The sequence below is a fragment of the Pongo pygmaeus genome, chromosome 15 (genome assembly GCF_028885625.2).
Source record: "Pongo pygmaeus isolate AG05252 chromosome 15, NHGRI_mPonPyg2-v2.0_pri, whole genome shotgun sequence".
Taxonomy (NCBI): domain Eukaryota; kingdom Metazoa; phylum Chordata; class Mammalia; order Primates; family Hominidae; genus Pongo; species Pongo pygmaeus.
In genome coordinates this window covers 69,892,607-69,917,572 of record NC_072388.2, presented here as the reverse complement: position 1 = coordinate 69,917,572, position 24,966 = coordinate 69,892,607, and the positions used below count along the sequence as shown (strand labels likewise).

Genomic DNA, 24,966 nt, shown 5'->3' with positions numbered 1-24,966 from the left:
AACTGTTGTCCAATGCAGTAGCCATTAGCCATTAGCCATATGTGGCTATTTAAACTTAAATTAAAATTAAATAAAAATAAAAATTCAGTTCCTGAGATTCATGAATCATACTTCAAGTGCTCAGTTGCTACATGTAGCTAGTGGTTACCATTACTGGACAGTGCAGATATAGAACATTTCCATCATCACACAAAGTTGTATTGAACAGTGCTTATCTAGAAAGATAAGGTTGCCTTTTTGTGACCACAGCTACAAGGCACGTTACATACTTTGCCAATTCCTGACAACCATGACTTCAATGAAATGAAAATGCAATCAGCATTGCCACAAAGGAGAAAACATGTATTAGGGCAGGGCAATCAATGGATGAAAGACGAAACAAAGCAGAGAAGAAAACAAGCCAATTGAGGGAAGAAATGAAAAATTAGATGAACAACTGGTATACCTGCTAACAGTTCTTAGACACCAATAAAGTTTAACTCAGGTTATGGAATTTAAATCACTATTTAAAAACTCAATTCAAGAATTATTTTGTGAAATATTATATTAAAGATTTCTATTCTACAGTTGTTACAAACTATTATGCTATTATTTATAAAGCATTATTTGTAACAAACTACTATGCTCAATTTACAAGTCAATCCAACTACATCAAGAAACTTTCAAACATTTTTTCTAGTTGTAGATACTGTTTCAACCAAAATAGCCGAGTAAAATTTACCCAGACATAATTTATAGAAGATAATTTAATGCATAAAATGCACCAAAATTATTCAGAAGGATTTGGGAAAAAAGCAGTACGTAATCATACAGAATAGGAAGAAGAGAAATATGAGACGGTTTTCTTTACTATCTTCCTTCTACTGAAGACTTAATGGTATTAATCTTTAGTAAAAGCTAATTATTCCATAGTACCGGGGTGAAAAGACAAACTACAGTGTCCACTTTTAGTCAAAATGTTTCTTGGTTTCTTCAGAAAACAATTTTTTTTGCTAGTAATACACCATTTATATTTTGTTATCTGCAAAATAGCTGCATATTATATCACTTACTTTCTTAACAGTCTTGGAAACACATCAAGATGAAAGTTTAGGCATCCAGTGAACAATGTTTAAGTGGAATTATGATTACTGTCTATGCTGTCTCTTATAATATTCAGGAAGTAAACACCTACTGTTACAAGAATTTTCAAAATGTTGACTATGGCAACTGCTTTAACAGTATCACACATTCAAGTGAAAATGCTATACTACAATTTATGGTCACAGTATGTAAGATTAAGCCATGCCCCTGGGAATGTGCTGCTTACAGAACATCTCTATTTGGAATAGCGAGTAGGGGTCCAGTTCTATTCCAGCCAAAGAAGGAAAATGTGTCTTTAAAGCTTAAAATAATTTGCTGTAAGCACATACAGTCACATATGTTATAGCCATACTTGATAAAAATTCACTTCCAGAATCTAATTGTAATAAACTCTTTTTGAATCATTTAACTTTATAGAAGAAAAAAAAATCTAATCTTTTAACTAGGGAATCAGAGAGAAGGGAGAAAATACTTTAAAAACTGTTTTTGGAGTTGACATTTTGACACTGCTTAAAACCCAGTATCTCTGGCAAAGAAGAATGAAATTAACTAATTCAATAGTAGCATAAAATGCAGATAGTGAAAAATTAGCACTCTAGTACAATTAAACTTTATGCATGTGTAGGTAAAAAAGAAAAAACATGCAAGCAATTCAAAAACCGTGAATGACAAGAAGTATAAAATACTTCCAAGGGTATATATCCAGAGAGTTGTATATTTTTAAATGTATTTTTTCAAACGTACAAGTCTCGACTTTCTAATCATTTATTTGTGTTAAAAAAGACAGACTTCACAATCATAATAAGTTTAAGAGGAACCTTCAGGCCGGGTGCAGTGGCTCACGCCTGTAATCCCAGCACTTTGGGAGGCCGAGGCGGGTGGATCACCTGAGGTCAGGAGTTCGAGATCAACCTGACCAACGTGATGAAACCCTGTATCTACTAAAAACACAAAAATTAGCAGGTGCGGTGGCAGGCGCCTGTAATCCCAGCTACTCGAGAGGCTGAGGCAGGAGATTCACTTGAACCCAAGAGGCAGAGGTTGCAGTGAGCCAAGATCGTGCCACTGCACTCCAGCCTGGGCGACAAGAGTGAAACTCCATCTAAAATAAAATAAAATTAAATTAAATTAAAAACAAAATAAATAAAATAAAAATAAGAGGACCCTTCAGATAATTTCGCTTTTTCCTTTTGTTATACTGACGCAATCACTCAATTAAGTTTAAGCATTTACTAAATGCCTACGTTCAATTCATGGACAAACCAGAAATATCCTCTGACATTTTAGACAGCTGTGATCTGGTCCATTCCTGAAGATAACAGAGAAAGTTTAATCCATAATACATATCTCCCACCTCAGGAGTTACTTCACATTTATCTCAATGAGATAAGGAAAATTCTACACGTTCTAAAATGAATTATTTTAGTGCAACTATTTATTTTTTATGGTAGTATTACAATTACAGACTATCAGTTGGTTCTACTCTGTGAATGAAAGCATAGAAAGCATTCAAGGCACTAATATACTTCTAGAATAGCTGGGATGCCCAAAGAGCAAAATTTAATGAGGTAGGAGGTAAAGGCTATCTAAATTCTATCTCAAAAATTGGAAGCCGTGAGTATAAATATACACAGATAAAGATGCTATTTAAAAATGATGTCGGCAGGGCGTGGTTGCTCACGCCTATAATCCCAGCACTTTGGGAGGCCGAGGCAGGCGGATCATGAGGTCAGGAGACCAAGACCATCCTGGCTAACACGGTGAAACCCCGTCTCTACTGAAAATACAAAAAATTAGCTGGGCGTGGTGGTGGGCGCCTGTAATCCCAGCTACTTGGGAGGCTGAGGCAGGAGAATGGCGTGAACCCAGAAGGTGGAGCTTAAGTGAGCCAAGATCGTGCCACTGCACTCCAGCCTGGGCAACAGAGTGAGACTCTGTCTCAAAAAAAAAATGATGTCAATCATATACCTGATTAATTTATGAAAGAAATAATATGTTATAAGTTACTTTCTAGTTCTCATGTACTGCTATGGTTGGCATCTTGCAATAGCTCAATTTCAATTAAACTAATAAAACTTTAGACAGAGGAAATTGCTCAAGTGTTCTTTTCAGTGAGAAATGTTTATTGTGGGGGGAAAAGGTGTAAATCTGGAAAGATCATGAAAATAAAAATAGGCATTTGGTACTTCAAAAAGATCAGAAAAAATGCTATTAGGAAATTAAATTCTTAAGAAAGATGACAAAGGTATGAAACAAATAAGTATATATATATCTCTCTCAGAAAAATAAAAGGCATCTGCAAACATTCTGAAATATATTGTAATGTTCAGGATAAAAAGGATTTTACCTAACAACAAAATTACTATATAAAGACATAAACATTCAAGTAATTTTGCAAAAACATTCTAAAAGGAATGTTTTAGTCTAGGCATGAAATTCACTTTATCTAAACAGTTTTTCCCTTTCTTAGTTTCTTTGTCAGCCAAGAATGATGCTACTACCATCAACATGCAAAGATTTTGTTCCAACGAAAAAACAAATGCTTTTCAAGCTCATTCTTGTTGGAAATAACAAAAAATAAATAAGTAAATAAATAAATGTTTTTAAGTGTCATTTTCCGGGAAGCCAAAGAACACTGCCCAATTTCTAAGCATCAATTCTGAATTAAAATAATTTCCATCTGTGAAAACATTTTAAAGGACTGGCCTACTTTTCGACAAGCCAAGGAATCAGAGCAAACAGTAACAAAATTATTAGCTATGGCTGGGTGCGGTGGCTCACGCCTGTAATCCCAGCACTTTGGGAGGCCGAGGTGGGCGGATCACAAGGTCAGGAGTTGGAGACCAGCCTGGCCAATATGGTGAAACCCCGTCTCTACTAAAACTACAAAAATTAACCGGGTGTGGTGGTGGGCACCTGCAGTCCCAGCTACTCGGGAAGCTGAGGCAGGAGAATCGCTTGAACCCGGGAGGCGGAGGTTGCAGTGAGCCAAGATCGCACCACTGCACTCCAGCCTGGACAACAGAGCGAGACTCCATCTCAAGAAAAAAAAAAAAATTATTAGCTGAGCTTTGCGTTAAAGATAATTTGCATATCCTTACTGATATTTTCCACAAGTCCACCAGCCAAACAAATATAGCTTAAGTATTACTTTTATAGGTGATTTCTAATCCTTTTTAGTCCTTTGTGAATGGGATGAAAGATATCAACCCGTTAGATACAATTTTGCATCCACTTTCAGGAGAGTCCCTTAATAAAGGGTCAGTAGTGATGAACACATGTATTTGAAGTGACATTTTTGAAAGGGGACACATCCTTACAAATGAAATACATCACTGTCTTTGTTTATATAATGAACCTACAATACATAAAGCATTTTCACATTTCTACAGTCATTAGGTTTAAGCTTATTGGAGTCTGACAGTTAACTGTGAGACAGGTCTAGACAGTTATTATTCCTGTTTTACAGTTGAGGAAATTGAGGCAAAGATTTAATGGCCTGCCAGAATATTAAGACAGCAATTAGAGGTGGTATAAAAATGTAACCGTTTGATTCCCAGAACTTCACTGCTGAGAGAAAGAAAAACACTGTAATGTTTGTTCCTACTTGACAAAATCAGGCATGGGCTGGTTTTGGGAATTCTATATACAAACATTTATTTGCTTCACCAATAAACACCTCTTTTCTTGATACTGTTGTAAAGGAAGATAATTTTGCCAAATCTATTTTGCTGTATTTAATGAGCATTCTTCTGTGCAGTTTTATATATGTCTAAGCTTTTTTCACAGAAAAGAACATCTTTCCTTAATGAAATCAAGGTCAGCCACATATACAATGAGTATAGCATTATACTTTAATACAGTATGAAGTTACGCTATTATGATGTCTTTGAACACTATTAAAATTAAAACGATAGTCTGCCCCTGCATTTAATGACCACACACCGCTGGGTTTCCTGCTTTGGCTTGTACAGTTATTACAGCTTCTCTTTTAGGGTTAGCTGTGTATTTCTTCTGCTGTCATTACTTCAGCTTCTATAAGTACCCATCCCTTCTACTAATTTGCTGCTTCTAACTTTCCATGTGGACTGGGAAATCAGGAAATTAAGTTTATTAGACTTGAGAGTCCTTCTATTTAGTAAAGTACAAAAGCTATAATTTGCATTTTCTTGTCTGTTTACTGGTCTTTATCTTCTGTATAATGCTCAATGATATTTGGGTACAAAATAACATACCTTCAATTCATGTGTATAGCACAAACCCTCATAAATTGTTTATTGAAAAGATCTGACTTTTCTTTAAATAACTGTATCTTTAAAGATTACTTTTGGTTCCCAACACAATATTATATTAGGATCCTATTTCATGCTTACAGAATAGTGACTCAAACATTATATTTAAAATTTCACAGAGAAATAGAAGTTAAACAATTCAGAAAAAAGCACAAAGAATAATAAGTAAACACAAACCTCTCCACTCAGGCTATTCTTTGTAATCCATTAAGTGACACAGAAAATATGCTATAATAACAGTATTGAATCACACAGGAAATAAGTTTAAATGGTCAAAAGAAAAGGACTTCCTTAAAAGTAATACAGGCTAGAAAACACAGGACATTTTTCTACCATATAGCTTCTATGTAGTTTTCATTTCTTAAAATATTAGTCATAAAGATATGCCTTATAATTTAAAAAGAAAAATTAAGTACAAAACAAGAGATCAACAGAAAATGACTCAGTTTGAACTTAAAACATATTTCCTGTCTCAGTAATCACAAACCATTATTGATGAAATTCAGTTTTAACCAAAGAACTTGATTAATGACAACAGGGTGTATGAAAACAATCACTTGTTACGTGACTAAAAAAGGTAAGTTATACGACATGTTACTGCCAAAATAAGGTCCATGTCACTAAATTGATGTTAATAAAAAATGTTTTTCCTATTGGCATTACGTAAGAAACTAGGGAATCAGAATTTTTTATTTTTACTATTGAGTTTCACAATGGCACACTTAGACTATCTCTAGTTTATTTCTACATTTAATCACTTTCTTCTACTTTAATTTTATACCACTAAATTAATAAGGTTAAAGGACAGGCTACATTGTGCAGCATAAGTAACTGGCCTTGAATAGTCACAGCAGCACTAGTAAGCATTTACTGTGTGCCAGGAACTTAACTCCTTAGTCCTCACAACAACCCTATGAGATAGATACTATAATCATCTCGTTTTAAGATGAGGAAGCTGAGGTTTATAAGTAGCTTTCCTAGAGACACAACAGTGGAGCCCACATACTAACAAAGGTATCTGACTCCATGTCACTAAACTAGATTACCTCCTATTTTAGAGTACTTTATTTTAGTACTTTAAAGTCTATTTCCTAAATTCCATCTCTCCACACTACCACCACCACCTACCTTAAAATAAAACGAAAAGAAATCGTTGGAGAACTTATCAACACCTTCATATTCTTTAGGATAAAATCTACCTATGGTTTATGCATAGGTATATGAATGGCCAAGCAGTAACATGATGGTTGACAGGTTTCAATAGTACAGTATGTAAGGGAGGACAGCCCAGAAACATTTCTTCTAAATTGTCAGACAGGACTGTAACAGGTAATGTTAACATAAACAAGTATCTTCAAACAGTATTTGAGAGTCTCTGTAATTTTTAAATAATAAGAACCAAAACAAATCCCCTTCTACCACCTCCAACCTTTCAAAAAGCCCAAGTAAACTCCCAACAAAACCCCTATATTTAGTTATGATAAAAACCAATTTAAAAACCCCCAACACATTTAAGTGCTTTAGTTTTGCTCTTATTTGTATTCTAAACCCAATGAAGCTCAAATAAAAAAAGCCTGTGCAATGCCTGCCCTAGGCAAAAAAATGTTTTTAAACAGCCCACAGACTATTACATTTCTTCCACCAAAGCAGGTATTTTTATTTCATTATTTCTTACTAACATTTAATTGAGTTATTTAAATAAAAAAAAAAGGAGTACAAACAAAAGAAAATAAAAGCTAGAGCCTGGAAAAACGAGGGCTAATACAGCTTAAAGAACAGCACTGAGAAGCAAATAACACCTTTCAGGTAACTTTTCCTAAAAAAGAGAACACCTCACAGTCCCCATGAAAAGGAAATGACATTTTAAATATAAAGGCATGAATTTACTACATACTTTTGTACATATTTTTTCAGTATTTACATTTCAACAATATTCAGAATAGCAATATTTTTCTATCATAGCATGTTGACTTAAAATTCATTTTGATAACTTTAAAAATTAAACTATATTTTAAAATCCAATGGTTTCTTGCATACTGTGAACATACCTGATATGATTTGTGTGAGAAGTCACTACAAACATTTCAGGTTGTTTACAAAAAAAAAAAGAGAACTATATTCAGGTCAAAGACTCGAGGGAATTTAATTACTCTACTGTCACCAAATGGTTATAACCACTTCAGATATAATTAATTCTCAATATTTAGGTTTGATAAACTATATTCTTCTTTAGGTACTAGACAATTTCTTTATGTTCCCATTAGAAATTAATCTGGCTAGAAACTTCACCCCAAAAAAAATCTAAGAAAATGTTTACCACAATGTGGACTTTTAAAATACTTCGGGTGAAATTAACATCTTTGAGAAAAAGCATATATTCATATGTTTCATAATGTTTGTACAAACAAAATCCAGCTTAACTTTTAATAAATGACTGAACATTACTATATCAAACAGACTATAAAACTAATGATACAAGCATAAATAAAGGGAATAGGGGTAGAAGCTAAAAATGCTAAGGTACTAACAACAAAAGACCTGATTTTTCTGATTCTATTCAAGAAGCAGATTCCATAAAAACCAGAACCAAATAAACAAACTATCTTGGGCAGAAGAAAACAGCAAGAAATAACAACTCTGAAATAAAGAGGCCAACACACACTGACAGAATATAAAATCACCTATCCAAATTTGCACAATTCTCCAAAAACCTGAAATAAATAAGCTATTACTTTAACCAGAACACCATCACTGTTATTATGGGGGCATCTTACATCAATTAATGGATACCAAGTGTCAATATAAACTACAAATCTGAATTTAATAAACTTTAAGAATAACGTGTGAAATTATAGAAAAAAATAGTATTTTCGCAACGCCTAAAACTTGAGTAAGCAAGAAATAAAACCAAAGACACAGACTTAAAAAAAAAGAGCCACAATTCTCAAGGTACATAATCAGATCTAAAGTAGTATTTGTAAAACTCTTATATAATAGGCTGAGTGATCTAATTTTGAAAGTTCAGTGTCATATACTGTATAAGAGTTGATTAAAACTGGTTTGGTGCCCTTAAATAATTATATATTTTATTGTTGCTATTGCTATAAAAAGGAAGGGGGCTAATTTTTGTTATTCCCAGCAAAACATTAACAGGTGGCAACTGGCTTAGAAACTGGTGTTCTTGACACCATCAAGAACAAATTGATGTATTCAAGTATTGCAACCAAAAAATATGTTCTTGGTGTTCATACCAAAACCTCTTCTAAGATAACCACCTACTTCTTCATTCAAGAAAGCTTATTTTAATAACACAGTGGAAGGGGGAATATTAACAGAAGCATATTTTAGTAAGTACTACTCTAATTAACAGTACGAAAAAGCAGTTAGTCTTAGAGAAATCTCTTCTTACAGTTTACTTACCTCCACTGACTGCATCTTGCTCTTCCCCTTCAGGAAATGCAACCTGGTTTGGCAAGCTATTCCTAGATCGAGTGACTGTCTCTAACTGGGAAGCCCGTCCTAATAAAGATAGCTCATCTAGCACCTCTCCCTCTTTGGCCTCAAGATCTGATTTTGAAGTGGTTAAGGGCTTTATACTTTCAGGTGCCATTAACCTGTTTGAGTCATTCAAACATGCTACTGTGCCACTGTCCAGGCTCAACACTCGGGCACGAGTCTTGGCACTGTTTGTGCTAGAAGTCCGTCGTGTTGCACGCTTTTTGCTGGTTCCTTCAGGAACCACATGAACTTTGTGTGTGTGTTCAGAGTCTGTGCTCCTTTCTTTATGAGTGTGTTTGGTCTTTAGAGCACTGTATCTGCCCTCAGGAGACTGACAGGAATGAGAAGCGGTGCTAGAAGAGCTATCACTGCTGAACTGGTGAGCAGACTGAACACTTGATGCTCTACTCAGGTCACTTTGATCACTAGAGTCTTCATCATGACAAAATATAGCACTGTGTGGCTTGGTACCAGAAACACCTCGAAAGCAAACATAGTCCCTATGCCGGCTTGAATCAAAACTGCTAGCCCGTTTTTTTCCTGTCCGTCTCCTGCCTGACTTGTGGGCAGAAGCTGTCCGATGGATTACGCTAGAAGATTTAGGTCGAACATCCCCTTCCTTTTGCTTTCCACCAACATCTTTATGCACTTTGGAATCCACAGAAACAGCTGACTTATCACTCTTCTCTTCTTTGTTTTCTGCAGTGTTCCCAGGTGGTCTGTCCCCTTGGGAACTAAATTCATTTGCATGGGGATTTTTATTGGCTTCTTCAGATGCAGAGGTGCTGAGACCTCTCTGATTGTGCATCTCATCGGAGGCGGTGGGGTCCTTGGCCTCGTGAACCCCACTGTTGGTACTCGCTTCCACAGCAATCTTTTCACTGCTAGTCCTTTTGTCACTGGCACAGCTATTCTTCTCCTCTGGGCCTGCACAGCACTCTTTTTTCCTCCCACTTTTTGTTCCTGCTTTAGGAGACTCCTCATGCTCTGACAGGATGCTCTCTATGTGGGTTGAGCTGGTCTGCTCACTTTTATAGCTGCTGACGGTACTGTTAGTGTCCCGGTCTGTTCCACTGCAGTAGCTTTCTGTTGACCCACTACTCCGTGTGCTCAGGCTCCTCAAGCTGTCCATGCTTTTGTCTGCTTTCAAAGGTTTGCTCTTCCCACTTTTTGTGGGTGGCTGAGAAGTATTGATTTTCAAGTCACCAGCAAGCTGAAATTCCCCAGATAAACCAGAATTTTCCACCAAGGATTCTTTGGATCCAGAAAGAGGCTTGGAAGATTCTAACTCACTAACTGGATCTAACCCACGTCTTTGCTGATAAAGGGGAAAATCATTCAGTGAAGTGTCTGGAAAAGCCACAGCAGAGCTAGAAGTCCGTGGTACACCTCGCGGCCGGTGGTCTTTTCTATAAGAGTGTGAGTGTAAAGGTACAAGAGAAGCTACTTCTGTGTCACAGGTGCTGGACAGAGACTGATCAACATGGTGGTGGTGGTTATGACTTGGCAGGTTCACTTTGTCACTGAAGTCCCTTGGCAAGTCCTGTCCACAAGAGGATAAGGAAGGCTGAATAGAGATGAAGGAGTCATTGGAGACAAGACGAAAGAGCTTCCGATCAGCTGCCAAATCTGTTTCAAACACATATTTTGAAATGTTAAAATAAATGTATGATCTGCTCTTCTACTGTTTAACAATGGAAAGAATTCACTGCATACAGTAAATCAAGTATAAACAATTTCTCAAGTAGTTCTCCAAAGAGCTGCTTTCTGTTTCACAGCCGCACAAAGAAAGCATTCTACTCATGAAATGAACTGAACTTCCACATCTTTGAGTTCTTCAACTGGCCTCAGAAAGAGTTCTACAGACTACCAACAATAAAATAAAAGGAAACAAAGGGGCCAGGCGCAGTGGCTCACGCTTGTAATCCCAGCACTTTGGGAGGCCAAGGTGGGTGGATCACGAGGTCAGGAGATCAAGACCATCCTGGCTAACACTGTGAAATTCCGTCTCTACTAAAAATACAAAAAAATTAGCCAGGCGTGGTGGCGGGCGCCTGTAGTCCCAGCTTCTCGGGAGGCTGAGGCAGGAGAATGGTGTGAACCCGGGAGGCGGAGCATGCAGTGAGCCGAGATCGCATCACTGCGCTCCAGCCTGGGCAAAAGACCAGGACTCTGTCTAAAAAAAAAAAAAAAAAAAAAAAAAAGAGGCAACAAAGGATTATACTTCAAATAGGCCTGGATTTCTATGCAAGCTCTATCTCCAACTTACTAACTTGGTAACTTTGGGTTGCCCCCCTTTAAATCTGTTTCCTCATCTGTAAAATGGGACATCAACTTCACTGAATCATAGGCAAGGAACAACTGAGTTAATGACATCTATTGCTTGACACGGTGCCATCACAACTAAAGGTGGCTATCATTATTCTACCTTACTAACACAATATTAAAATCCTTTCAAAAAGCTAATACGATTATTTTACACATCAAGAAAACCTACAGGAATCAGAAACAAACAAACAAAAATAGGCTGACCAATGCCCAAACAAGATATAATGATGTAAGACATCCTCTTGCTGTTCAGAATGGTAAAAACAGCAATAATTACAGAGCAAAATACTGCATTTTATCTTTCATTATTGGTATAGCAATTAAAAAATACTTCATGAAAAAAATACTTATCTTCTTGTATCTGTAAGACCACTGATTTAACCCTCCATCCAGACCAGTGATTAGTGACTTATCATACATACTATATATATAAATGTAAATATAGATATAAATCAATGTATCTACCTACCTACCTACATTGTAATTTATCTTGGAATATAGCTTGACAACCAAACTGCAAAATAGCTGATTTTTAAATATATGTTTGACAGACAAGGACATCTGAACCTGCTGTTAGTTCAATAAAAAGAAAAATTATTGTCTTGTCATAGCTGGATAGACAAAGTAAAATAACAGATTCTATAGTAAATCTGAGTCTTCCCAGTAGAATCTCAATGACCAAAGCAGACATTTCCCCCTAAGATTAAAAGAAAGGAATGAGTTATTAAAAATGTTTATGTACTTTTTAAAAATCTAAATGTAGATTTAGCTATGATTAATTAATTAAAAATTCACGGATAGGCTCTGGAGTGTACCATAAAAATTATAGTTTATAAATGTCTAATTACACTTTATCTTACATTTTAAAGTTTTCAAGATAAGTAAAACCCCTGTTCTTTATTATTTTCCCAACACAGCTGCTACTGTAGTTGCATTCTTATATCTTCTAAATATCAAAATTTAAAAGCTAGCATTGTACGTTTTGTAGTATTAAATTATAATGTTATTTCTAAAAACTCTTTATCTCTAATAAGCAATTATCGGTTGGTGTGATATTCACATTTCAAGGATATGAACTTTACAGAAAACTTATCCACTCTGAGCAAGTAGTTGAAAATCACTAAATCTAAGATAACAAAAGTTTTTTTTAATGCTAATGATCAAAACCAACTTCCTTCTGATAAATTAATAAAACAGAAATGTAAGTACTTCATTTTAAAAGACACAGCCAAACTTACTTTAATACATGCACTTTTTTCGATACTGCTAAACAAATATACCACAAAAGGTTTAATTTTGTCAGAAAGAATTTAGGTGGTTTCAGGAAATTTTCAAGTAAATACATTTTTTCTTACTGTTACCCATACGAAAAAGATTATTTCAAAGTTAAGAGGCTCAAATCGAAAAAGATACATTTTTCATCAACTCAAACCTTTTTTTTAATAATTGTTATTAGTGGCGTTTAGAATAAGAAAGGTATACTGCTCATGGTGGTACCAACTGGTGTAACTTTCTTAAAGCAATCTGGCAATATGGCCAAGAAACTTGAAAGGTATTCTTACCTTGAAGGTAAGAAATTGTTGCTAAAGGACAGAGTCAAATATGCGTACAAGGTTTTTAGCACAAAGTTGTTCATGTCACGTTATTATAAAAGTTCTTAAAGCACAAAAAGTGTAACAATGTCCTATAAATAATGATTGAATATGTGGTCCACTAATAATTTCATACAGGCACTAAAAACATTTTCAAAGATTATGTAATAACATGAGAAAATAATTAAGTGAAAAAGGTGGCACTGGCTGGGTGCAGTGGCTCATGCCTGTAATCCCAGCACTCTGGGAGGCCGAGGCAGGCGGATCACGAGGTCAGGAGTTCGAGATCAGCCTGGCCAACATGGTGAAACCCCATCTCTACTAAAAATACACCACTGCACACTCCATCCTGGGCAACAGAGTGAGACTCCGTCTCAAAAAAAAAAAAAAAAAAAAAAAATTCCAGTTCTGTAAGTTTAAATGAATGCTAATGGTATATGTTATGTGCGTATATTTTTATAAATGCGAAAAGTGATATACCACAGTTAGCCATAAAAACAAATAACATCCTGATACATGCCAGAATAAGGTAAGCAAAAGAACCAGACACATTAAAAAAAAACAACAACACATATAATTGCGTTTATATGAAATGTCCAGAACAGGCAAATTCAAAGAAACAGAAAGTAAACTAGAGGTTGTCAGGGGCTGCTTGAAGGGGAAATGGGGAGTGTAATGGGTGCAGGTTTCTTACTGGGGTAATGAAAATGTTCTGGATTTAGATAGTGGTGATGGATACATAATATTCTAAAAACCACTGAATTATATTCAAAGCAAAAAAATATGAAAAAAGTGATATGCAAAAAAAAGTTTATCAGTGGCAGAGGTATAAATTTTTTCTTCATACTTAACTATATTTTCTAAAGTTAACATATATATTACTTTTATAAACAAAAATCATACCTTCTTTCTCTGATCATCCCTATCAATTGATTATGGATAATAATCAATTATACAAACATGTTATATCTCTTACAACATCTTACAAAATCAAAATCCCTCCCTTATCTTTACTTCTCCTGCTTGCTATCACCTTTACAAAAATTCACTGAAAGAGTTGTCTGTATTCACTGTCTGATTCTTCTCCTCCAATTCTCTCTTTGTATTCCAATTCAACTCCCCTAAGACTGTGCTTATCAAGGTCACCAACACCCCCTAAATTGTTCAATCCAATGGTCAAGTCTCAGTCTTCATGTCACTTGACCTATCGGCAGCACTTGACAAAACTGGTCAATCCATTCTCCTTGAACACAGGGGAATAACAGTCTTGGTTTTCCTTTGATCTCACTAGTTGTTCCTACTCAGTCTCCTGGACTTCTTAAACTAAAGAGGCTCAGGGTTCAGATCTTAAAACTTTTCACTTTTTCTTTTTTTGTTTTTGAGACAGAGTCTTGCTCTGTCACTCAGGCTAGAGTGTAGTGCTGCAATCATGGCTCACTGCAGTCTTGATCTCCTAGGCTCAAGCAATCCTCCTGCCTCAGCCTCTCGGGTAGCTGGGCTACAGGTGCACAGCACCATACCAAGGTAATTTTTTGTATTTTTTCTTAGAGGCAGGGTTTCACCATGTTGCCCAGGCTGGTACTGAACTCCTGGCCTCCAGTGATCCTCCCACCTTGGCCTCTCAAAGTGCTGGGATTACAGGTGTAAGCTGTACCCAGCTAGAACTTTTCACTTTTCTACCTATACTCCCTCTTTGTAAATCTCATCCAGTTTTCTATCCCCATGACAAACTAAAATTCAGAAATACCTGTAACTAGTTCCTCTATCTTCTACCCAGCCCTCATATTCACATGGGGACAGTCTGAAGTTCTGATCTTGGATAGGGAAGTATGAGCGAGAGGTAGGGAAACTGCAGATTATCTTAGAAGTGAAAAAGTTGAAGATACACCCCAATATACTGTTTTCCCCCAGTCATCCTGAGTCATTTGACAAAATGAGTGACAACTAATCAACTAACTGTTAACCAACTAAAGGCTATTGTCCTGTAAATCCAAACCAGAGGACTTAAGAGTACCAAATGATATTTAAGCCAGCATGAATATTTGCCACTAGGTGGCGCCAAACCATAGCCAGGAAAAGAGATTTGGATCAAGAAGTCAAGGCCACATAAACCCCAGGCAGCTAACAAGTATGCTTGCCCTGATACTTCATCAACTTCGTAATACCCAACCCCTTAACTGACATGACTGATTTTTGTTGTTGTTTTTATTTATCCACTGACAACTCCTGAATCTAAAACCCCCAACCTAGACTTCTTACCTGAAATCTGGACCTCTCTTATCTACTCATTGCTGCTTACAGGTCTAACAGCACCTGATAGGCCCTGAACTGAAACCCCTAACTTACCCCCCTTGCTCTCCCCACCCTGAATCTGCTCCTCCTCAGTCTTCCCCCTTTCAGTTGGCGGGCCCCCATCCTCCCTGATGCATAACTCAAAAGCCTTCGAGTCATCTATGACCACTACTTCTCTCACACAGTATATCCAAATCCATAACCTATCTTCTTAGTATCTTCAACACACACAGTCAGAATACTTCTCACTACTCTGATCTGTGCTCTGGATTGTTGCAATAATCTGCTGAGTGAGCTCCCTGCTTCAACTTTTGCCCCTTTTAATATATTCCTCAAAATAGGAGCCGGAGTGATTCCACTGAAATGAAATACAACCCTTTAGCAGTTCCTTATCTCACTCAGAATTAAAATTAGCACCTTTAAAATGGCTTGCAAAACTCCATACTGTTTGGCCCTTCACTTACTCTGAGCCAGCCACAATATTTCTCAAACCTGACAGGCATGCTCTTGATTTAGGGCTTTGCCCTTGCTGTTCCCTCTGCGCGGAGGGGGCCCCTCCCCTCAGATATCCTGAGAGCTCACTCCTCCTTCTTCAGGTCTTTGCTCTCAGAGAAGCTTGCCCTCAACTACTCTATTTAAAATTAAAATTTCCCTAGTCCCCACCAATCCCTATCTTCTGTCTCTACTTACTACAGTATATGTTGATTGCTACCAGTATGATTCCATATTAATAGTATGGAAGCCACATGAGGGTGGAACTTTTTGTCTTTTTGTTCACTGATTTATTTCCAGTACTTAAAACAGTGCTAACAGTACTTGACAATATTTGTTAAATGTTAAACATATGGAAAAATGCTGCACGATAAAAGCAAGTTTTAAAACTATATGAAAGTAGTATAGCATAGATTTTAAAAAGCATAATTCAAAACTAGATTTGAATTATAGGACTGTCACTTTGTAGCTGTGGGACTTTGAGCAAGTTTCTTATAATTTCTCTCTAAGCAATAATATGCTCATCTGTAAAGTGAGAATAACAGTGCCAACTTCAAACGTTTATAGTGAAGATTAACTGGGTAAATGCATATAAAATGCTTAGAAGAGGACTTAAACCAGGGGTTGACAAACTAAGTCCCATGAAGCCAAATCCAGCCCTCAAACTTGTTTTCATAAACCAAATTTTAGGATGGCACAGCCATGCCCACTATTTATGTATCATTTATGACTCCTTTCACTCTACAATGGCAGAGTTGAGTAGCTGAGTAGCAAGAGAGACCACATGGCCTACAAAGCTATTTGGTCCTTTAGAGAAAAGTATGTTGACTCCAAACTTGGCCAATAGTACGCACCCAGTGCATGTTAGACATCACTGTCTATGTTAATGTATAGTTGCAAGGGTAGATTTGTGTGTATATAATTCCCAACCTGCCAGACTATAAAAATGTTGTTTGTATATGGTACTTTCCAGATATAAAATAAGATATATAATCCCTAAACACAAGGGCACCAACCCCTCTAAGATTATTATCTAGTTGTTGAGACACTGTGATGGTCTCATATTACAGAAAAGGATATTATAATTCTCAAAGAAATTGATATTGACTGATTGATTGGTTGATTGACTGAAAGAGAGAGAAAGGGTCTCCCTCTGTTGCCCAGGCTGGAGTGCGGTAGCACTGTCACAACTTACTGCTGGCCTCAACCTCCTGGGATCAAGCGATCCTCCCACCTCAGCCTCCCAAGTAGCTGAGACTATAGGCACACACCATCAGTCCTAGGTAAATTTTTTTTTTATTATTTTTTGTAGAGACAGGCATCTCACTATGTTACCCAGGCTGGATTTAAACTCCTGGACTCAAGTGATCCTCCTGCCTTGGCCTCCCAAAATGCTGGGGTTACAGGCATCAGCCACCACAGCCAGTTGATTCACCTTTAATTTTTTTAAAAAAGTTTCCATACCACGCAGTACATACATACATACGTACATTACCTGTATGTGTGTGTGTGTTTATTTATTTGAGACAGAGTGTTGCTCTTTCACCCAGGATGGAGTGCAGTCGCACGATCTCGGCTCACTACAACCTCCGCCTCCCAGGTTCAAGCGATTCTCGTGCCTCAGCCTCCTGAGTAGCTAGGATTACAGGCGTGTACCACTACCCTGGATAATTTTTGTATTTTTAGTAGAGACAGGGTTTCGCCATGTTGCCCAGGCTGGTCTCAAACTCCACCCACCTCAGCCTCCCAAAGTGCTGGGATTACAGGCATGAGCCACTGCGCCTGGCCCACACAGCACATGTAAAGGTCTTTTCAGTTTTAGCAATGGGGTATAGGGTTAGATAGGGCAGTCCACAGAAGCAAAGAAACAATGATAGGGTACTATAATTCCAAAAAAGCAGAAAGTTACAATAATAAAATTCCAACTAACAAAATATGCTTGTAAGAAATGAACCTGGGTAAAATATTAAATTAATGAGCAAATGTCATAATTTAGTTATCTGTTTGTAGCTTCATAAACAAGTTTCATAATCAAAAATAAAAAATTTGTCAGCCTGTCTGCCCACCAAACAACACCCATAGGTTAATAAAAATAACAGGGTTATAATAGGGTGGCAATAGTGAGAAAGGTTTCTAACCTAGTTCTGGCTCATTGATTATAGAACCTTGGACAATCTCCATTAGAAAATGGGGATGACATATCTGTTGTTTTATGTTTGAAAATTAGAAATCAAACATGAAAATGTGGTAGTTAAAAAAGACTCAATAAAATTCAAAATATTCATTTACAATTGAGTTGAAGAAAAAAAATCACAAATAGCCAAAATTTCTATTAACAATCTGCTACAGGAAGGTACCATGTTGGTAATAGACGCACGGTTTCCCAGTAGGTCCAACAGCAAGTTATTTCTCTGTGATATGGTTTTGACTATTTGTCCCCCTCCAAATTTCATGTTGATCCCCAATGTTAGACATGGGGCCTGGTGGGAGGTCTTTGAGTCATGAGGGTGGATCCTTCATGAATGGCTTGTTGCCACCTCTGCAGTAATGAGTGAATTCTCCGTTTATTAGTTCACACAAGAGCTGATTGTTTAAGAGAGCATGCATGGCACCCCTCCCCTCTCTCATCATGTGACACGCCAGCTCCCCTTCCCCTTCCACCATGATTGGAAGCTTCCTGAGGTTCTCACCAGAAGCAGATGCTGGCACCATGCTTCTTGCACAGCCTGCAGAACCGTGAGCCAAATATACCTCTTTTCTTTACAAGTCACCCAATCTCAGGTATTTCTTTATAGCAATGCACATGGACTAAGACACTATGTCAAAACTTATTGCTGTTTTTGCAGTTGGCAAGAGACGAAGCAGCTGGCATTTAGAGATCGTACTGAATGGAAAGTAACAGTTTTACATACTAGGTTATCCCTAAGCTGGGCTAGTTGGTCTGACCAACTAAAAGAATAGCAGATTCTTATCTCCCATCTCATATTAACCCTGGGGCATATGCTCATAGAATTTCTCTCTCCATGTTTATCTGGCAGAACATGTATAACTGAGTTCAAGTAAGCTAAAAGCATGTATAACTCTGTATTACTACTATCCCCGTAACATTTTATGTTAATGTTTCCTTAAATACCATATTAAATTGTTATAAACTTCTGCCAAATTGTATGCAGCATATTCTACAAATTAACTCTGGTCACCACAGTATATGACATCATGGTAAAGTATAATGTTCTTACCTTGTTCTTCACTTCCTTCCTTACAAAGACTAGAACTTTGGCCCAGACTTAAACTGATATCATCAGAAGTCTTAGCAGTGTCTGTATCTCCTACAAAGTTAAGAGAAACATGTGAGGACCTTATATTAACAGTAAGGCTGTAGGGTGGCATAACCAAGGAAGTATTAATACATCAAGGAGTACTGATGTCTATCAACTAAAGTAATTTTTGTGTATCAAAGTTTACAATAACGGAAGGTGCACTGAACTAGCAGGAAGTATCATGGATTATCACAGCACTTAATTATTCTCACAGAACTACAAACCAAACAATGTGGAAAGCTTCAAAATGTAAACTAATAAAACTATTTCTTTAAAAACAAGTGGATTTTAAAAAGGAATGCAAATTACATAACTTGACCCAACATGAATCTCCTTCCCAGGGAAAATTATTAACCTAAAAAACTGTAGGGTAGAAACAATATGAATTTATCTGAATAGATCAAATAGCAGAAAATAACTTGCTCTTTTTTGTTGTTTCATTTGTGCCCACATTAAAAGGTTTCACATCAAATTACTTAGTTTTCCATGAACCCCACTTTAAAACCCACAAAAGTGTTTTCCCTCAAAGGCAAGAAAGTTTCTTATAGATCAAAACTTATGTAATTCACGCAATGTAATGTAAGTGGTCAAACACTTTTGTGAAATTTAGATGATGAAAGAGAACACAATTTAAGTCAAGCAACCTTTAATAAGATAAATAATTTCATCTATAAAATAATTTCAAGAATGATTTTTTTCATCACATTTGAATGTACAGTACTGTTATCTTCATTACAACCAAAATGAAAGGGAAAGGCAAGGGCAACTTTTAAGTTAGATCACACCTACCTTTAATAGTTGCTGCTGTTCCAAGACGCGAGGAACCAGATCCAATCTGAAAACATGACATGAAGTAAATAAAACTAATTAAAATGCTAGCTATGTCATTATCAATACAGACTAGCAAGATTATCAAACAAAATTATATGATCAAAACATGTTATCGATGACTTTTATCAATATTAAAAGATACTTGTTGGACAAGCTCTATTGGAGCCACGCAACCTGTTGGCTGTGGCACAGGCTGCGTGTGTCTTACTGATGTGCCAAGCTACCCAACCCCTCTGCATGCTCAGGACTGATGGAGCCCCCCCAGAGCCAGATCCTCCAATCTCAAGCAACTCACGTCATACAATTATCATCTTTACACTACATCATGACATGTTCATGTTATAAACAAGAGCAAAGCCAGGCTTTATGTCTACCTGAAATAAATTTAGACTTCTTAGGGTATAAAAGGAAGGTTTGGCAGACAAACATTAACATATGCTACAAAGTGCAACGTAAGTCTAACCATCTAATTGTAAGTGTATCATTATGTACCTTCTTTAGTTGGAGACAAAAGTAAGTACTTCTTTATAGACAGAACATTAAAATATAAATCAATAAAAGTCTAAGGCATCCGTGAAAAATGAATTTTTAGCACAAACTATAAGGAGAAAATTAAAACCTGACTGTTGAGCTTTTAGTGCTTATATTCAAGATAGTTTAACACTTCCCTAAAATTTCACAGCCATTACTTATTATACTACCATGAAAATCATATAAATAAATACCATAAATTCCACAAACACATTAAGGAAACCGAAGATAACATAACAGTTACTAAATCAACAAGTCTTAGCAACTCTTCCTATAACTCGTTTTCATGGATTCAAAGAAGAAAAGTCAAGCAAAGTTAGCACTGTAAAATAAAATTAAGAACATTCATGTAGTACTTTATACTTTACCACGTCTTCCTCTTCATTGGTTTGATTTAGTAGGTGTACATCACAAGAAATACACTCAAAATATAAGTTAATGTTGACTCTGAAGGGACATGAGGGCCTTTCTTTATCTGGATGGCAACTGAATGGGTGCACACAGATGTAAAAATTCACTTAGCTGTACACTGAAGGTGTGTACTACGCTGTGTAAGTTACATGCCAGTGAAAAGGTAAATAAAAATATGCATACATATATAGGTTGAAACTACAAATAAGCTCTTGAGGTAGCCAATAAAAAAAGGCTTTGTAATAATTTTGAACTATTTTATTAAGCTTGGTTCTTCTAGTTTTTCCTAATTTCTGCTTTCAATTAGCCATAAAAGACATTGCAATTTGCCAGCAAGAAAAAAACCAAAAAGCATTTTATCACAAAAGAAAGTTTCATTCTTACGACACCTGCTACGTAAGTTATAGAATTAACATATGCTATTTTTCTGCTAGAATTAAACATAACTTCCTAGACAGAAATTTAAAAACAAACAAGAAAACAAAAACACCATTTTATGCATACCCATCTAGGAATTTAAACAATTTTTAAATATGGATATGGTAGTCATTTGCTCAGAAGCTCAAAGTATTCCCTTTCTCCTTCTTTAACAATCTTCCTATTTTGTTTCAAAATTGGTCATACACCTTCTGATATATGAGAAGTACGCCCAGTCGCTGGTCTAGAGATAGGTGTATGAACTAGTTCTGGTGAATGAACGTGTGGGAGAATCTGCTGGAGGGCTTCAGGAAAACGTCTTTGTGTATCTGAGAAGAAAGTGATCAAGGAAAATCTCTGTCCCACACTACTGCCTGCTTCCTAACTTTTCAAACAGGGTCTTGATTGAAGCTGCTGTGCTCATCCTGCAACCCTGAGAAAAAAGCCTAGAGAACTGCAGAGATGCCAATTCAGAGGCCTAACATTAGGCTGCTGAACACAAATGCCACACAATCACCTCCAGATTTAGGTGAAAAACAACTATTTCTTTAAGTCACTATTATTTGAGTATTCTATTACTTGCTGACAAAGACATTCTTAACAGGTATAATAGAGTGGTTATATTTTATTCTTCATACTTTTCTGCATTATGCTTCCCCTCAAATTATCTAAGAATCATGACTATTTACATGTGAAACAACAGGGCATCCAGAATATAAACTATAGTACATCCAAATGGAATGCATTCCCCAAAGTGTCACTGTAGAAAAACACTTAATGATATTAATGCTCATGATACAATCAATTATGACATTATGGGTTATTTTAATTTTCCTGTTTACCCTCACTCATTAAATTTCCTAAAAATGAAAATGTAAAAATTAAGAAAAAATAGTATCTTTTTACACTTGAGGGTGAAGTTTTTTATTAAAGTGCTTTGCATAAACTAAAACATTCCACTGTTTCTTCTCTATGACAAGTGCCATAGGAAGGATTATGGATACCAGGGAAGAAAGGTTACTTCTAACTAGAGAGCATATCAGGAAAGGCCACCTCCCCCAAGAAGCCATGCCTGTCTCTCCAGCTGGAAACAATTATTTTATCCTATGAAATCATTAGCTCTTCTTCTGTACCATTCCTACGGCAATTTTTACTTCGTTATCTTTTTTTTTTTTTTTTTTTTTTAGATGGAGTCTCACTCTGTTGCCCAGGCTGGAGTGCAGTGGTGCCATCTCGGCTCACTGCAACCTCCACCTTCCAGGTTCAAGCAATTCTCCTGCCTCAGCCTCCCGGGTAGCTGGGACTACAGGTGCATGCCACCACACCCAGCTAATTTTTTGTATTTTTAGTAGAGACGGAGTTTCACCATACTAGCCAGGCTGGTCTCGATCTCCCGACCTCGTGATAAGCCTACCTCGGCCTCCCAAAGTGCTGGAATTACAGGCGTGAGCCACTGTGCCTGGCCCCTTGGTAACATATATCACATCTTTATCTTTGGTTACTTATATCACATCTACTATGAGATCACAATCTCTTCCAGTATAAGACCCACTCCCCAACCCACACTAAGTAGAATGCCTTCAATACTATTGGGCACTAAAATATTTGAAGGTAGAAAAGTGACAAAAGGAAAGAGAAGGAGGTAAGGAGAGGAATAAAGGTAGGGAAAAGAAAGAATGGAAATGGTGGGTAGAAGATGAAAGGGAGAAAAGCAGAAGTGAAGGAAAGAATAGTAACAATGACCACGATGTAGCTACTATGGTCAGCGGGTTCACTGTTTAGCACCCAAGAAATTTATATAAAATATGATAATGTGTAGCAGTATCTTACACATTATATAATAAAATACATACAAGAAACAACAGTATGTCTATAATGGTAACATCTCCAGCAATGTGCAAAAAGCCAGACTCTTCCTCCTCACTTCAGCTTCTCTAAAGGGTAAGAATAATTATGTCAACCATTTATTTTGTCATAAACAGTATAAAATGAAAACACTAAAATCCAAGTAGCACAATAGCCTCCAATATTTGCCCATTTTTATTAAAAAGTTATTATTTTAAGTAAAAGTTATGCTGTGTGTTTAACAACATGCACACATGCTTTAATCACAGTCAAAAACGGACTCCCTCCCTAAAACAAACAGGCAAGTTCCAACAGACATGATGCCAAGGTCACAGGATCCAAAAGTGCCTGGCCACTACTGGCCCTTTCATCTTTCCTTTTTGTGAAAAGGAAAAAAGCTCTCCAAAAGATGATTGGAGAAATGTAGGCTTACTCTCCGGGGGTCTGATACTACCTACATCTGTCAATAAGAAGAAAGCCCAGGGTTAATTAAGAATACAAGACATGCAGCCATATTCAAGAATTGAGTTATTTCATTTTATAAAAAGAGACAGAGAAACACAAGGCCAACAAAAAAACAGGATCAAGGATAGTAACCCTTGTTTTCAAACAGGCACTGTAAAATTTGAAACAAAAAGTATCAATCTAACGCTGGGCATGGTGGCTCACATCTGTAATCCCAGCACTTTGGGAGGGTGAGGTGGGCAGATCACCTGAAGTCAGGAGTTCGAGGCAGTCTGGACAACATGGTGAACCCTGTCTCTACTAAAAATGCAAAAAAATTAGCCAGGTGTGGTGGCAGACACCTGTAATCCCAGCTACTTGGGAGGCTGAGGCATGAGAACGGCTTGAACCTGGGAGATGGAGGTTGCAGTGAGCCAAGATTGTGCCACTGCACTCCAGCCTGGATGACAGAGCAAGATTCTATCTCAGAAAAAAAAAGTATCAATCTAATTAATATGTCATAGCTCTTTTCACATTCTTTAAACAAACAAACCAACAACAACAACAACAAAAACTCTGACATCTCCCATTCCATGAGCTTGTTATGGGAGGAAGACAAATTTAAGAATCTACATGTTCTGTACTATAATCGATCACAACCAAAACGGTTACCTTTAATAGTTTAGTCATTCACTGTAACTTTAAATCATGAACATGCTAATCAAATAGAGTCAAATCTTCTATCAAAATATATTAGAAAACAAGACCCTGTTCAAGATTTTGATTCATATAGTGTTTTTCATAACATTGTTCTCAAGGCTACCAATGCGAAGAGTAGAGTACTACAGGACAGAGTTGGCAGAATTATATCTGCTATTTACTCATTTGTTAAATGAGAAGCTAGGTCTGATCTACCGCTAATGTTTTATTACCTAGACACATAAGGATAATTAGCAATCATTAATTTAAAGTCAACTGTACACAAGACAGTATATAAGACAGAAGAAAAAAAGAGGAAAATCTACTCTGTAGAGCCTTGTAAAGTGCCATATAAATAAGTACTCGTCTGCAAAAGAAAGGGTCAACACCATAAGGTGTTTGAAAATCTTGAGAAATGTAGGATAGTTACAAGAAGAGTTAGTTAGACCAGAAAATAAAGATGACTAAGTCTGTCTCTATAACAGAAAGCAGGGAGAAAAGAGAAGAATGGTTTCAATCCACAAGCTGTGTCATATGATAACAAGAAGACTGGAGTGAGAAGTGAGGTCTAGTCCAGACCCTGATATAAATCAGCTATTTCTTCTTCTATATAATGAAAAGACTGACATAGCAACTCCTAAAACCTATAGTTATGTAAAGGTCTGCTAAGAGAAGACCGTGAACATTTCCAACAAAGTTCATAGAATTTTACTCTACCCAATGAAATCATCTGCTGAGAAGGACAGCAGGAGTAACTGGGACTTTGATTAGTGTACAGGTATTTAGGATGAATAAGAGAACTAGAGCAGCAAAGGTCCAGCCAAGTTTTGAAATAATACTTCAAGAGTTACCATTTTAAGTTAAAAGTTACATAGTAGAAAGACATTAAAA

At 36.6% G+C, this 24,966-nt stretch overlaps 1 protein-coding gene across 12 annotated transcripts in view; it reads right to left on the bottom strand.

Moving 5' to 3' along the window:
• The window catches only part of PCNX1 (pecanex 1), a 205,555-nt gene that overhangs the window by 128,682 nt on the left and 51,907 nt on the right, over positions 1 to 24,966 (bottom strand). For all 12 annotated transcript variants that reach the window (XM_054447422.2, XM_054447430.2, XM_063651749.1 and 9 more), the window contains exons 4-6: positions 19,687 to 19,732; positions 18,817 to 18,906; positions 8,796 to 10,502 (exon numbers count right to left, since the gene is read on the bottom strand). In XM_054447422.2, coding sequence (XP_054303397.1) covers positions 8,796 to 10,502; positions 18,817 to 18,906; positions 19,687 to 19,732 — 1,843 coding nt within the window. The remainder of the gene's footprint in view (positions 1 to 8,795; positions 10,503 to 18,816; positions 18,907 to 19,686; positions 19,733 to 24,966) is intronic.